Source organism: Equus asinus, chromosome 17, assembly GCF_041296235.1.
Source record: "Equus asinus isolate D_3611 breed Donkey chromosome 17, EquAss-T2T_v2, whole genome shotgun sequence".
NCBI classification, from domain to species: Eukaryota; Metazoa; Chordata; class Mammalia; order Perissodactyla; family Equidae; genus Equus; species Equus asinus.
The window spans coordinates 27,707,415-27,723,145 of NC_091806.1; the positions used below are offsets into that span (position 1 = coordinate 27,707,415).

At 41.3% G+C, this 15,731-nt stretch overlaps 1 protein-coding gene and 1 pseudogene across 1 annotated transcript in view; both read left to right on the forward strand.

Annotated features, from left to right (window-relative positions):
- Window positions 1-3,482, forward strand: part of LOC139040589 (fatty acid desaturase 2-like protein FADS2B) — a 33,636-nt gene extending 30,154 nt beyond the window's left edge. Inside the window, exons 10-12 of the mRNA XM_070487348.1 lie at window positions 495-574; window positions 1,804-1,929; window positions 3,404-3,482. Of these exons, the coding sequence (XP_070343449.1) occupies window positions 495-574; window positions 1,804-1,929; window positions 3,404-3,482 (285 nt within the window). The remainder of the gene's footprint in view (window positions 1-494; window positions 575-1,803; window positions 1,930-3,403) is intronic.
- A 10,298-nt stretch (window positions 3,483-13,780) lies between these two features.
- Window positions 13,781-15,731, forward strand: part of LOC139040590 (fatty acid desaturase 2-like protein FADS2B) — a 58,708-nt pseudogene continuing 56,757 nt past the window's right edge.

The following is a 15,731-nucleotide window of genomic DNA, read 5'->3' on the forward strand; positions in this document are numbered from 1 at the left end:
GAACAATGTTTTTAAAATACATAAAATAAAATGCATTAGACTAAAAAGGAAGCCACTTATATTGGAATGCACAGAACTATTGAATGCCTTACTCCTCATTTAGAAGTCATTAAGTCCACGTAATGGAAATGGTATTCTAACACCTACAATCTGTACCAGAACCTTACAATCCCACTTCCAACTTCCAAAGTCTTCATGAATGACACTTCAGTCTTCTGTATCCAAGGGCTGATAGTAACTTTTAGCCCCTTCACATCCTACATATGTTTTCATATCTATTGCCTTGTATATAGTTCTTAGCAAAATATCTTATTAATTTGTTAAATTGTAAGCTCCTTGAGACCTAGGACTGTGTATATCTTTTATCCCTCGTAGTTTCTTACACAAAATAGGTACTCAATAAGCACTTGTTGACTGAATAAAAGAATAAATAAACATTTTCTTTGTTTGACCTTTGGACTCATTTACATCTAATGTAATCTTTTTCTTTGCAGGTCTTGGCAAGCTGTAATGTGGAACAGTCCTTTTTCAACGACTGGTTCACAGGGCACCTGAACTTCCAAATCGAGCACCAGTGAGTGATAGGAAGAGTGATAATAGTGATCAGAGGGGCAAGGGCTGTCACTTATAACATCACCCCCATACAGTTCAGAGCAGAGCCCTAGGCTCGAGATACCAGAAGGAAAATATGAACCAGAATTCTCTAAAGGCTGCTATATTTCTATTAACATCCACTGTAAGGAAGGGAAGAAATAAAAGATGGACATATAATAATTTTGAGTAAATAGAGTGAAAGTACCAGCGCCTGAATCACAGATTCCTATGGACTTAGGAATTGGTGATTCTTTTCTTTGCATTTGGCTAGTTGGGAAAGCCCATGAAAAATCACACCACTTGGATAAAAAGTTGTGTTAAACTGAATTACAAATTAATTTAATTATCTATCTATATCTATATCTTTAGAGCCAAGGTTACAAAATAATCCATGAGAGAATCCAATCCCTCCTGCAATTTCCAAATCGTACCTGGAAATACTTTACCAATGGGTCAGTTAGGTAGACATGTGCCAAAGAAAGAGAAAATGATAATTCTTTGAGAGTCAGTCAATCTAGAATATTCAGGGGAGGGACTTTCCAGATCCTCTCTGTCTAAGCCATATCTGTGATAGTCAGAGAAGGAAAGAGATCTTATGTCTATGCATGATATGTTCTCATCCTTGCTCTCATGTTAGTCTTTTAAAATTTCAGCAACCAAAGAAAGGATTATTATTCCTATTTTACTGAGAGGGAGGTTAAAACCATAGAAGGTCATCTGGAGATTAGTGAAAACTTTGGGTAAAATCCCACCTCTCCTCACTTCTTACACCTGTCTTAGGACTTTTCTCCACATATCATGACTAGAGCTTATTGAATCCTATTTTCTTGATACAGTAGTTATATGGATAGAGAGAAACAGAGATGGAGATGGAGGGTGGTTATCTCTAATTCTCTAGGTCATTCAAATGGTAGAAAACCCCATGCTTCCATTTGCCCTGGCCAAATAGAAATAATTTCAATGGAGCTAATAGTTATTTTCTTAGCTCTTCCTAAACATTTGCCACCCACCGGGCTCACAGAGGGTTAAGAGATAAAATGACCATGTTTTGCAAAGACTTTTTGAACATCCCAGAACAGAAGTATTGTGCAAGGTCAAGGTTGTGTCTGTATTGCAGATATAATTTTATTTAGTAATAGGAGAAGGACGCCACTCCTTCGAGTCTCTCTTTAGGTCCAAGTTTTATATCTCTCATCTCTGTTTCCCTAGTCTATTCCCCACAATGCCGCGCCATAATTATCACAAGGTGGCACCTCTGGTGAGGTCACTGTGTGCCAAGCATGGACTGCAATATGTGAACAAGCCCTTGTTGAAGGCGTTTGGAGATATTGTCAGGTAATAAAAGAGTCTCTCTCAACTCAAAGCTCTCATTTCCTTCACTGCCAGTCCCCAGTAAATTTCCTAACTAGAGATTCATTCATGCAACAACCATTCATTAAGGTGCACCTGTGAATGCCCACTATGGATATGCGTCTCTACAGGGCACAACATCAACACCAGTAATGATATCGTAATTCCTACTGTTACCTACTGCTTTCTAGGTACTTCCTAGTGAAAATGCCCTGCTGCTCTACTAAACTTCAAGTTTCTTAAAATCAAGGCTGCATATTATTTGTCTTTCTATCTCCTGCTGAACCTCTACCTGCTTTAGACATGAGTGGTGGAAGGGACAGTGAAATCCTCTGGTCCAGGGTTGCAAACGTAGATGCCTGCAGGGTTTGGTGGGACATAAGTGTGTGAATGAGGATGAGGTGACTTATCCGCTATATACTGACTCCAGGGGTGACTAACCAAGGGTGGTGAGACCTGGAGAAACTGGAAACCCATCCTCATCCTGAAGCATTCACAGTTCCCTAGAGAACATTGTGCTGGTCAAATTAACAGCCAGTGATCTGGGTTTAATAACTTTCTCTTTCTTTCAGGATTGAAAACAAAACAAAACATCATTTTGAATGATGCCAACAAGGCCAGGCCCAGTCTGATCTGATCCCTAACTAATGCTCTAGTTTCAGACTCTCTAACACTGCCTTCCTTCTCTTCTGCCCTCCAGATATCCAGTTTCCCTTCAGTTGCTGCATAACTCTTTGCTCTGTGTCATTTTATTTCTTTTGCCACCTTGTCTTCTGCTTAGAGGGTTCCTCCAACTCAGCCCCTCCCTTGAGTTCACCTAGTCAATTTGTGTTGACTCTCCAAGGCTCAAGTCAAATGCCTTTTCCTCATCTCAATCTTCCCTGACCCTAACACTAATACCATCACATGCTCTTGCAGCACCTGGATCTCTTCATTCATGACCTTTATCACAGTTGTGATTAAATAACATATTGGTTAATAAATTATTTAATATGTATCTCCCAATCAAGACCGGGGACTCCATGTGGAGACAAGTCACTTCTGTCCTAGTCATTGCTGTAGCCCCAGTACCAAGAAAAATATTTTTCACAGTATAAAATAGCATGGGTAGGTGGATATAGAGTGGGGTGATTTACAAGTATCTGCTTTATCTTATAATGACTCAGAGAAGCCCTTTTATTGTAAATAGTAGAGAAAAGGATAGGTGAGGTCTTGGGTACATAAGAAAATAAGTGGAGGAAAAGCTCAATCTCATCCATAAAGAAAAGTTGAAATCAACTGCTAAAAACCAATTCAGTGCATATGACTTCCTCCACTGGGAAACAGAAAAAGACGTTTTGCAGATATAGTTGAAAATGACAACATTGCCCTGAACCAGGTAAAAGAACAAATGTTCTGTGGAGTAGCTCCTTTATATTAGAGTCTCACCTTCTGGTGATTTTGTTTCCCCCTCCCACAGGGCACTGAAGAAATCTGGAGCCCTCTGGAAGGATGCTTACTACAAAACAGGGAAACATGATGCAGAATCTCAGACTTAATATGCACGCAATTGCATCTCTGAAGGGGGTTGGTGAATGTGCAAGAGTTCTTTCCTCTTTAACTGTGAGCACCATTGGCATACCTGAGTGTGCCAGGAGTGTGAGTTCCAAGAACACATGGTTACCTCCTTCCCCAAAGATTTTCTCAGCAAATAAGAAGCAGAGGAAACACAAAATGGCTTTGGTCAGGGTGACAAAAGGGAGATAGGAGGCAATGTTTTCACTTTTTCAAAAGGATCTTGAACTTATTTCTACCAGTATGCCTTAGTCAGATTATGTTGGTCACCCGGCATGAATTGAGGGACCAGGCAAAAGCTTTACTGATGAAGAAGGCATAGGCCAAAGTGGGCCAGAGCAGAGACCTCTAATGGGGTACTTTGGAGAACAGTGCAACTGCGTTTAGAAGAGAGTCATGTATTCAAGAATTTCCTACTGAAGCACAAATTTTTGCTTATTCCTGTTTCAAATGTGTCAACTTCATTTTCATTCAAAATTAACTATAATTATCATTAAAGCCTCTTAATATTTCAATATTCACCTTAGATTTTCATTATTGTACATGGCTATGCATAACAAATGTGTATAGTTACATATTTTCTGTTCAAGTTATAAAATCTCTTAAAGGAGCTTTCCACATCCAGGCGCAATAGCAACTGTTCAAGCAGGTCGAGTTTCAATATTTAAAGGTGACTGGTGTTCTGCTAAAGAATAGACTGTTCCTGAGTGTAAGATTTGTTTGCTTAATCTCTACTGACCAGAGCAGAAATATGGTACCTCATTATTTGGTGACCCTAATGAAAGAGAGAGATTTGTTTTCTAGAATGTAGCCCCCAGGCTATGTCAAGGCATTTTGCAAGCTTGGCATCAAATTAGGCATGTCTTAGGATGAGAAGGTTTCAATGCCAGAGCATGAGTGGACATTCTCAGTAGTATACTAATACTGAGAGTCTGTGCTTCTGCTCATGTAATCATGGGGGCATGTTAAAGCTGACCTCAGCTGTACAGAGGGAATGCATAATATCATAAGCTTCCATTCTCATCTCCAAGTGAGCCAACACTATTTGTTTCTCCATGTCTTGCATTCTACCAGGGAGCGTTTCATTCCCTTCCTCCAAACACTGAAATATGCTCTGTCTGTTTGTTTCATAATTAAATCCCTGGACTCAGAAACAAAGACCCTGTGGCAGAAGAGAATGTGATGACTTGAAAGAAGCCACTGGGGCTGAGGCATAGTGCACAAGGGCCAGAGTGGTACAAGGTGGGGCAATGAATGACAATACGTTAAATTGCTCAGCAGTCCTGGGGATTAAGCCATGCACGTCAAAGCTAAGAAAAGAACAACTGTGTGTCTTGGAGAATTGGACAGTGAAATGGTAATAATATCAAATAAAGAATATCAAATAGGGAAATTGAGCAGAGAATGAAAAGGAAAAAAGGCTTTATTGACTTCATGATTGTCATAGTGCAGCCATGTACCACATAATGAAGTTTCAGTCTATTATGGACAGAATATGTGACAATGGTACCATAAAATTGCGATGGAGCTGGATAATTCCTATCACCTAGTGATGTCATAACATTGTAGGACAACATGTTACTCACATGTTTGTGATGATGCTGGTATAAAGAAATCTATGGCTCTGCCAGTCAAATAAAAGTATACCCTGTACAATTATGTACAGTAAACAATACTTGATAATGATAATAAATGACTATGTTACTGGCTTATGATAGTCTACTATACTATAGTTTTATCCTTATTTTAGAGTGTGCTCTTTGTACTTATGAAAGAAATTTAGTTTAAAACAGTATGCCGTGTTATACCAGCAGCAGCCTCATAAGTCTCATGTTGCCTAGGTACAATAGGTTATACCATATAGACTAGGTGTGTAGAAGGCTATACCATCTGGGTTTCTGTAGTACACTCTGTGGTGTTCACACAATCATGAAATTGCCTAATGATGCATTTCTCAGGATGTACCCTCATCGTTAAGTGATAAGGACATTTTAAGGCCTGGATGGATCTGGCGAGAGACGGCATTCCTTCTGCTGGTGGATCTATAGATGACTTCTCCTGCCTATAGTCGAGGCTGCAAGTGGGATTTGGGTACAGTGGTTGGTTTTCTGTCTGATCTGGTCCAATTTCCAGAGATGCTCGAGTATCGTATGCTGTCCTGGTCACTAGATATATCAAGGCGTTGATTCCTCATTGTCAAAGCTGGTCAGCTTTGTAGTTCCCCAAATGGAATAGGTTGTAGGCAACTGAACAATCCTGGGAGATTTCAAAAGATTATGTAGGGGAAATGTGAAATCAGTTAAAAAATATGCTTGGTAAGAATAAAATGTGTATGATGGAGTAAATTTTAACTTGCTTTGTGCTAGTCAATAAGATAATCAGTTTCCTGAATTCACTATCTCGACTGATGTTTCTCTCTCCCCCTGTTGTTACTGGCATTCACACTTGGTGAGGTGTGCAACTGCATTTCTTTGCTTCTACAATAAGCCTCCCAGAGGAGGAGAACCAAGGCCTGTTACTTTCACAACTCCCTAGACCACTGCGCATTGAGTTAGAATTTACATGATCCTTCCTGCAGGTCATTTGATTTCTGCCCTCTGTACTATAGGGCTCTGAATTGTGGTTGTACGAATGAAGGTAGCTTAGTCAGCCAGGATTCTGCCTCATTAAGCTAAATGACTCCTGAGACTTATGCTATGGCCCTACCTAAAACTCTTCAATGGACAAGCCATGAAGATTACCAACAGATTTTGCCTGCATTATTCCTACCCTCTGCACTCTGCCCCACCTGGTACCATTCTGACCCTTGCTTCCTCTATTTCAGTGCCAAAGGCTTCTTTCAAATCATCACAATCCCTTCTGCCACAGGGACTTTGCCCCTGAACCCAGTGTCTGAACTGCTCCTTCACTCTTCCTGCCCTCACTCCTTCTCACCTGGTTAGTTGCCACACACCTTCAGATCTCAGCACCATTATCACACCCAAGGGAAGCTTCCAATGTAAGTCAAGGCCTTCTGTAATTTATGGTGTAGCAATTATTACAGGTGTAATTTTACATTTATTTGTGTGATTCCTTAATTAATTTGTCTTCCACTCTATCCTGCAATATCCATGACAGCAGGGACTGGGTGACATGTTGGAGACACTCAATAAAGGTGTTCAGAGGATAGGAAGGAAGGAAGGAAAGAAAGAAGGGATAGAGGGAATTAGGGAAGGAGGAAGGGAGAGAGGGAGGGGGAAAGGGAGAGACGAATGCAGGAATAGATATATGTGAATATAATTCATTCTAATTAGATACAAAGGTAAATTTTAGCAACTATAGGAAAAACAATTCTATATTCTAACTCAGAATTACTAAATTTCCTACCAATATTTAAGAGCATCCACCAAGCCCTAAGTACTGAGCTGCAGCCCTCATGGGCTTTGTTCCATTTAACCTGTATACCAGACCCATGAGTAAGTCCTATAATTAACCTAATTTTATAAATGAAAACCTTGGGGATTAGGGAGGCCAAGCAACAAGTCGGATGTCCCAGGAAGGAAATGAAGGAAAAGGTTTCAGACCCAGGGATGATTGACTCCATAGTGAAGGCTCATTAATTCCCATGCCAGGAAATTCCAAATAAAGGGGAGTTAAGAGGCATTAGAAGACACAGGCAATTGCTTGTTGGCCTTTTGGCTAAGATGAAATGCAGGAGACATGGGAAGTTGGCATTTCTGGAATATGTCGAATAGCTTCCCTGAAGCTGATAGAACAAGCATTAAGGTACTTATCTTTCCATCTCAGTGAGAACAGGTGCCTGGGGAGGGGAAGATGAGAGGATCCCATGACAGGCACAGCAGCAACTTAGAAACAGTCTCTGTTGACAAAGTCTAGTCAACAATCCTGAAAGAGTATCCCCCTTATAGAAATTTCACTTGGGAGTAGTCAAAGTGAGATTTACTCTTTCAGAAAAGATAGACACTGCGTTAAACATGGAAGAACACTATAAGAAATGGATTTGAGATTTTGTGGTTGCTGAGCAGGAATTCAAATCAAGAAAAATTCACCTTCCCTGTAGCTATTTTTATGAGGTCTTCCTGGACCCTGAATCCTCTAAACCTTCACTCCTCTTCTTAAAATTAGGCTGTGAGAAATTGTGTGCATATTCAGTTCAGTGTTAAGTAATGGTGACTGGATTAGAATTCTGGAACCTAGATTCCAATTTCTGCTCCTTCAGTTAATGCTCTATAATGAAATTGGGCAAACCATTTATACACTTCCTATGGCAATCTGGAAAATTGATATGGGGAAGGATATTACCTGGCCTTTATGCATCAAAGCATGTTTGCAAACCCAAATGAATTAAGGCAAACTGAACAGTCTCATAAGCCAAGACCTCATTCAGATGCCAGTTATTGTTGTTATTATTATAGTGAGGGTTCAACTCATCCTAGACCCACCAAAAGCAAGACAGTCTTTAGCATCACATACACCCAAAGGATGATAAGACACTGGGTCATTTCAACAATGACAGGAGCACTTTTCCACAGATGACAGGCTTATGAGTCACAAGGGAAAAAATAATTTCTCCTGTTACAAGAAGTAACACCCACAGTCAGCTTGCATGTCTGACTGTCTTAAATCTTCTTGAACCAGAGTGCACATTTCATGCCTGAGGGACCGTAGAGAGCCAGGGGTTCTAATAAGCCCAACTTCTGGTTAACCAGGTGAGTGCACAATTCTTACTGTTGGAAATCATACCAAATATAAGTACCGTTTGTTGCATAACCAGTATATTAGAAAGGACTTTCTTGACTATTTCGCTGCTGAGCACCAATCCTAAAGTTGTAGAAAGTATAGTAGTTGGAACTTCAACACTATTGATGGCAGGGCTATACTCAGAATGCACTTGTTCTTTCTCGACTTCATTTGTGAAACTGCAATCACACAACAATGTTGGAAGAATTTTACAATGAACATCTGTATAGCCATCACCTAAATTTCAACTTGAACATTTTGGTAAACTTGTTTATTTCACAGTTCTCCATCTACTTAGCTCTCTATCCATTAATCCCTCTTATTCATTAATGTACTGCAAAGCAAATTTCCAGAGTGTTACTTTTAAAAATAAACCTCAGATTATGCAAACAACATAGCGTATTTCTCCTCTTCAGTAAAGAATTGGTGAAAATTTTGTAACAGCTTCATCTTCCAGGGAATTTTGCTATGTTAAGGGAATATAACATAGGGAACTTTCCACAAAATAAAATATTAAATCAAAACACAATAAACCTTCTCATGCATACACTTATCTTTCATTATTTTTCCTGTATCCTTGGGCACATCTTATTCTCATCCTTCTCTTTCATTGCACAACATTTATTAAGCACCTACCATGTGTCGAACATTGGGCTAAGTGGTGTGAACAAGAAAGGCAGGAGCATGGTCTTTTGGCACTTACAATCTCCTGGAGAAGACAGTCAATAAACAAGTAAATGGAAGAAAAATCAAGATGATCATATATAAAGAAAATAGGGTGTTAGGAGAGAGATTGATAAGTAGGGGACTAGTTTAGATAAGGAGGTCAGGGAAAGACGGATACGAGAAGAAGTTGAAGGAGCCTGCCGTGAGATCCTGAAGAGCAGGATCATCAGGAGCAAGTGCAAAGGCCCTGAGCCAGGAATGAGCTCCTGTTCAAAGTATAGAGCAGAGCATCTGCAGGACTGTGGGATAGTGTGCTAGGTCTTGCCCTCACTGTCGCTTCAACTTCATTTCTTCAGGGTATGGTTCACCTTGGCTTTTCAGCAGCATTCAAAAACAATTTTCTATTATTTCTATGAGCCTAGTTTTCTCTAAGAAGTCTTCCCTGATTTAACCGACCAGGTTAATTCTCCTTTTATAAGCTGTTGTGCCCTGTGCACATCACTTATACAACTTATTTCTGCCTGCACACCCACTAGACTGAAAACTCCATGAGAGGAGTATGTAACCACATACTCCATTTTATCACCAGCCTTAGTCCACTGTGGCACATTGACTTGGTGTTCAATAAATATTTTGATGACTACTTAGATAATTACTTGATTAGAGCAATGCCAGGTAACCTGGAAAGTGAAATTGGGGTTTAAGTTGAAAACATCTAAAATGCCAGACTAGAAATAAAAGGCTTATTAGGTAGATTGCATGGGTCCACAGAGAATCTTTGAGCTGTAGAGCAGCGCAATTGGAATTGGGCTCTGGAAGGACCCTTCTTGAAGCCACACAAAGGGAAGACTGGGAAAGTGAGGGGCATGGAGTTGAGGACACCAGAGTTGACTATTGCAACAACCTGCATGAGAGAGAAAAGAAACCTGAGTTCAGCTGGCTGTACAAATATGAAACGGAAACGAATAAATGGAGACATGTTGTAGAGGCTGGGTCCATGAACACAGTAAGTAATTAAACATGGGGGAAACCTAAAGACAAACCAAAGTTTGGGTTGTTGGTGGTGACATTAATCAGCGGAGGAAAAGTAGAAGATAGAGCAAATGTGAAGGGTTGCTTTTAAATGTCTTGAGTTTACAGTATTGAAAAAAGCCTAAGTGGAGTTGTCTAGCAGGTAATTGGAGAAAATGCCCTTCTGGATCTTGGAAGGGGAATAAGGATAAGAGATACCTGCTCAGAAATACTCTCCAGAGAAGTCATCAAGGAAAAGAGTAGAGGGAGGCATTTGATTTGACCGAGAATCTTAAGCATATGTTCAATGTAGATTTAGGGGGAGAAAAATGAGCCAGCAAAAATTAATCAGATTAGCTGGGTCCTAGCAGGAAACAAGAGAATGTATGAGACAGAAAATGAGAGAGGATAAAGGTTAGAGAGTGACTAATGAAAAGTCAAATACCGAGAGAAGTCATTATAGAGAAAAGCACACTTGACTTCATTTAACTTTGTTCAGTTTGCCAAAGTTGAGTTGGGTTCATCTGAAGAAGGACCTAAACATCCAGGCGGAAGAATGTGTACTTGAACATGTTGCCATCATGTTCTAAAAGTATTATTTTGCTAATGTTTGAAAGTGTGGCACCATTTAAAAAAAAAGAGATAAGGATTTTATATTTGTATACTACCAAAAAATTTTTTGTAATGTCACAAGCATAAAATTAGAATGTTTATATGAAACATAAGTGGAAATGGAATAGGATGCTTATCCACCAAGATGACCCACCCAGGAACTATGGTTTACCCAAACCTCATTCAGCTATAGTGAAAGATGGGGGATCAATATCTTAGCATATCAGGATGTCCCAGCACACAGGTTGGAAAATTCTGGTCCACAGCACCTCAGGGGACATGGCTGGATTTTACTGCTTTCCAACAGGCAGAGATACTAGTCAGCCACTTCAGTTGTATCATTTATTAAAAGATTGAGACACTGCCACTGTTGTTGTTAATGCCATCTTGTCACTTCCAACTCCTAGTGACCCTGTGTACTGCAGAGCTGAAACCTGTCCCGTCTTTTTGCACCATCCAACAGTCTATATCAGACAATACTCTGCTGCTATTCATAAGGTTTTAATAGCCAATTTTTTCATAAGTGGTTGGTCAGGTCTTTCTTCCTAATATATCTTAGTCTACATTGAAACCTGTCTGCCATGTGTGACCCCACCAGTGGCATGACTTTCAGCATCATGCAGCATCATGGCAACCTGCAGCCTCCATAGTATGGCAACCTACAGATGGGTGGTATGGTTCCCTGACTGGGAAACAAACCTCTTCCATGGTGGTAGGACCTCCAAATCACTATACCACCAGGGCTGGCTAGAAACACTACCATAGCAGTTGGCAAATAGCCACTGCCCTCTCTCCTAAGTCCCACAACTCTCTCTCCCTGACACGCCACCCCTTCTGCCAGGACATACCCTCTATGTGCCTGGAATGAGAACGAGTGGGTGGGTGGTAAATTCCCATACCTTTTAAACCCTATTCAATGTACTGAAAAAGCAGCTTATTTACAAAAGACAATTATCCTGTCCAAAATAATATTTAAGCTCTAGGTCTCAGATTATTTGAGCTTGATGATTTTAACAGGATTTACAAAATCTCCCAATTAAGCGTAACAATCAAAGCAACAATGTCACTATCTAGTGATAAAAACAGGAAATAATCTCCCTTCTCATGACCAGCAATCCAAAACTTCCTGGTAATTGCTGCCCAGAATCTGACTCTTATTCTGGTGGCTCTGTTCAATATGGGAACCAAAAACTATGCCTAAGTGGATGAAATTGTTAAAGCCTCTAATTTGTAACTCTTTTCTCAGGCAGTTGCAAAAGGATGCACAACAGTGATTTGAGTCCTCTTCTCAATGGGACAAACCCAATCAGTGACTCACACCAAAAGAAGTTGTGTTCTGACACATGACTTATTGAGACAAGGACTAGGCAGCACTGGAGAGACTGGAAAGTGAGGCTGGCCTAAGCCACAATGGGGAGTTGACAGCCACAGGAATGCACTGACCAGAGCCCTGTTCTTCGGTTCTGTTAATTGTACACATCTACTCCTAAGTAACCATGTGATAATGAGCTTGCCAGTTCTTTGCTAAGACACTACATCCTTTACCCACAGATGATGAATGAAACACAAGGAATAATTTTGAGTTTTAAAAATACGATGTATGTTAAAGTGTCATTATCTTGCCTGGGCGTGGTCAGATTTCACAGGCTACTGCATTAACTTCCTAAATGGTCACTTTCCTCCCCATCTTCTTTCTCATGAACACCCTTGAACTTGATGTTCTCTCTACCTGGAACCCCTTGGATATTTTCATGAGGTGTATTATTTATCATTGTGGTCATCTTCTATGCAAGCCGATTCATACACAGAATCACTGTGCCCTCCCCCACCACAATCGCCTGTCATTCCTTAACCATTACCCTGTTTTATTTCCTTCATAGTATTTAATACCATCTGAAACTATCTTCTTTATTATTCATCTCATCTCACTGGAATATAAGTTTGTGGAAATTAATACAAGAAACATTAACAAAATTGGAGGTGGAAAGGCCTGCAGGGTGAGCTCTCATGCCCTATCACACATCATCAATTACAGCAAACAGGAAGAGACTGGAAGCTTGCATTTTGACAGGAAGTAAAACTGCTTTACTACTGGAGGAAGATTTTTCTCCTCACCCAGCAACAGCCCAGCCAATGGGATGTGCCACAGCTGAGTCAATGAGAAGCCATTGCCACCCTGAACCCTTACTTCTCCCGAGTGAAATTTCCTTTAGAACAACCTCTCCCTACTGCCCCTTTTTCTCTATAAAGGCAGCTCCCTTCCTTTCTTTTCTGGATTTGCCTATGGTTTGCCACAGCATGCATGTGCTGGATTGCAATTCTTTTGGCTGTTCCTGAAAATTCATTTTGAGATAAAATACCGAACAAGTTTGTGTTTAAGCTAACAAGTTTTAATACAGAAACCCAGAAGAGCACGTTGTAAATGAATGAATGAATTTATGTATATCCTTTCATTTATAAAATGGAAGAAAAATGGGAAAAATATCATCAGCTCCTTGAGAGCAGCAATTTTGTCTGATTTGTTTACTGTTATATCCAAGCACTGACCCTGGCCCAGAGTGGGTGCTCAATAAATCACTGTTCTTGAAGGTCTGCTTCATTCCCACCTCAAGCCATCAAACACATCTCAGAGTAGTTCTGTGGAGGCTACAAGGTCCAGGCCTGGCTAGAGTTTCCCAGGAAAAGCCACCAGCAGCATCCAATGGAGTCTTTCTTGGAGAAGAACTGACGCCCAGCTTCAGATAATCCAACAAGTAACCATGGGAAACCTATATTGAGGCTAACATGCACTGCAGGCTCATGAAATATGAGCACATGATTGTTCTTCCCTCAAGGAGTTGACAACTTTATCAAGAAGCCGAGACTAACATAAATTTAAAACGAAGGTACAATTAAGACTCCCCAGGGCTTTGTTAGAAATAACAGTGCGTAGGCAGCTGTACTGATGGGCGCCTGCGCAGTGGTTTCCTGTGTCTACTACTAGAGTGGGTCACAGGGCTCAGGCCCATCTCGCAAGAACAATCTGAGAGGCCAGGCAGTTGCACAGACCCAGGGGGAGGACTAGAATCGCTGTATAGAAAGAAGTGCCAGTGGGCCAGCTCCAGGCCTGGGTGCCCGAATGGAGAAAGCCATCTCCCAGGCTCCTTGCCACTTGTCCTGAAGAAAGTAATGGAGCAAGCCCGTGAGGCGACCCTCCATAAGGAATAGAGAAAGGACAAGCTGCAGGAAGACTAGGCCGCCAGCAGCCGGCCCAATGGCCGCCTCATCTTCCGTCACGCCGCCCATCTGGGACGAGACCTTCCCCTATGATGGCGAGCCGTTCTGCCTGGAGGACATGAACCTGGACGAGCTCCTGCTGCAGAGTGGCATCCCCGCCGACCCCACCCACGAGGCTCAGAACCTGCTGCTGCCTGTGGCCCAGCTGGAGGGAAGAAGTCCAAGGCATCCCCACCATCCTCCTTCACCGCTGCCTTTCAGCCCTCTGCGACCATGTCCAGCACAGGTTGGTGACGGCCCTTTGGCAGGGCCACCAGCCCCATCTGAAGAAGTCCACTTGCCACTGAGGACTGATTGTGTCCACAGACCTAGGGAGCCCCTCATCTCAGGGAAGGTTCTGGTGGGCTTGCAGTGTGGAGAAACCCTCTGCTCCCCACCCTCAGCACAGTCCTCCAAGGCTAGAGGTAAAAATAGCAGTCACAACAGTGGCACTGGGAGCCTTTCTTTTGATTGCTGTGCCGCACGTGGTCAGGAGAGTGGAGTGAGCCCTTCCAGCCTGAGGCTGCACAGCACCAAAATCCTACCATGTTTCCTCAATGCTGTCTTTACCCTCTCGTGCCCTTTGCCACAGGTTTTTTGGAAGCTCAAGCAATAATAATAATACTCACTAACATTTCTTTTGCACCAGGCATTAATACATAATCCTCACAAAAAATGGATACTCTTATCACTGCTTTGTAAATGAGGAAACTGAGGCACAGAGAAGTTAAGTGACTTTCCTGAGGTCACACAGCTGGTACATAGTGGCAGCAGCAGTTGAACCCAGATGTCTGTCTCCATAGCAAAGTACTGCTTAGGCACTGGAATGAGGAAGGCATTCCCACCACCTGCCCAGAAAAAGACATCATCTTTGGGATTCCTCCTTCATCCTCTGGTCCTTTTCTGTTTTTACCTCTGGAAGTTAACTTGTTTTTTTCATGCCCATTGGACATGAGCCCACCGGAGGAGGCAGGACCCTGATTCACAGGGCTCTGCAAAGCTTCCTGCAGGCTCGGTTAGAGCTTTATAAAGATCTTCCTTGACTTCTTATGAGTTACATCCTGATAAATCCATTGTAACTTGAAAATATCACAAGTTGAAAATTCATTTAATATATCTAACCTACCGAATATTATAGTTTAGCCTAGCTTACCTTAAATGGGCTCACAGCACTGACATTAGCCTAAAGTTGGGCAAAATCATCTAACAGAAAGCCTAATTTATGATAAACTGTTGAATATTTCATGCAATTTATTGAATACTGTACTGAATGTGAAAAAGAGAATGGTTGTCTGGGAACAGAGTGGCTGTCAGTGTATCGGTTGTTTACCCTTTTGATTGAGTGCCTGACTGTGGGAGATGCAGCTCACTGCAGCCGTCCAGCATCCTGAGAGAGGATGATACTGCATGTTGCTCGCCTGGGAAAAGATTAAAATTCAAAATATGCAGTATTTCTACTGAATTTGTATAGCTTTCACGCCATCGTAATGTCGAAAAATCACAAGTCGAACCTCTTAAGTTGGGGACTGTCTATAGGCAGGTGGCTTCTGGGAAGGACCCAGGAGCTGGTATGTAACCCAGGGAACCTGTACCCAAAGGACTCTCTTGCTATGTGTGTGTATTTTTATTTTTACTTTTTATTATGGAAATTTTTTCATATGCAAAGTGTGAGACTACTGTAATGAACCTCCGTGTAACCATCACTCAGGTTCCATAATTCTTAACTCATAACCAACCTTGTTTTCTATAGCTCCTTCCATTGCCCTCACCTGATTCTTTTCAATCAATTCCTGGATATCATGTCATTTCACCTGTAAATATATCAGTATGTATGTAAAAATGTTTCAACATGTATGTTCAAAACATGTTAAAAATGCAACAAAATATCCACTTACATCTGTAAGTGACAATAAGCCCATCAACATTCAAATTAAAAACAAAAAGTAGCA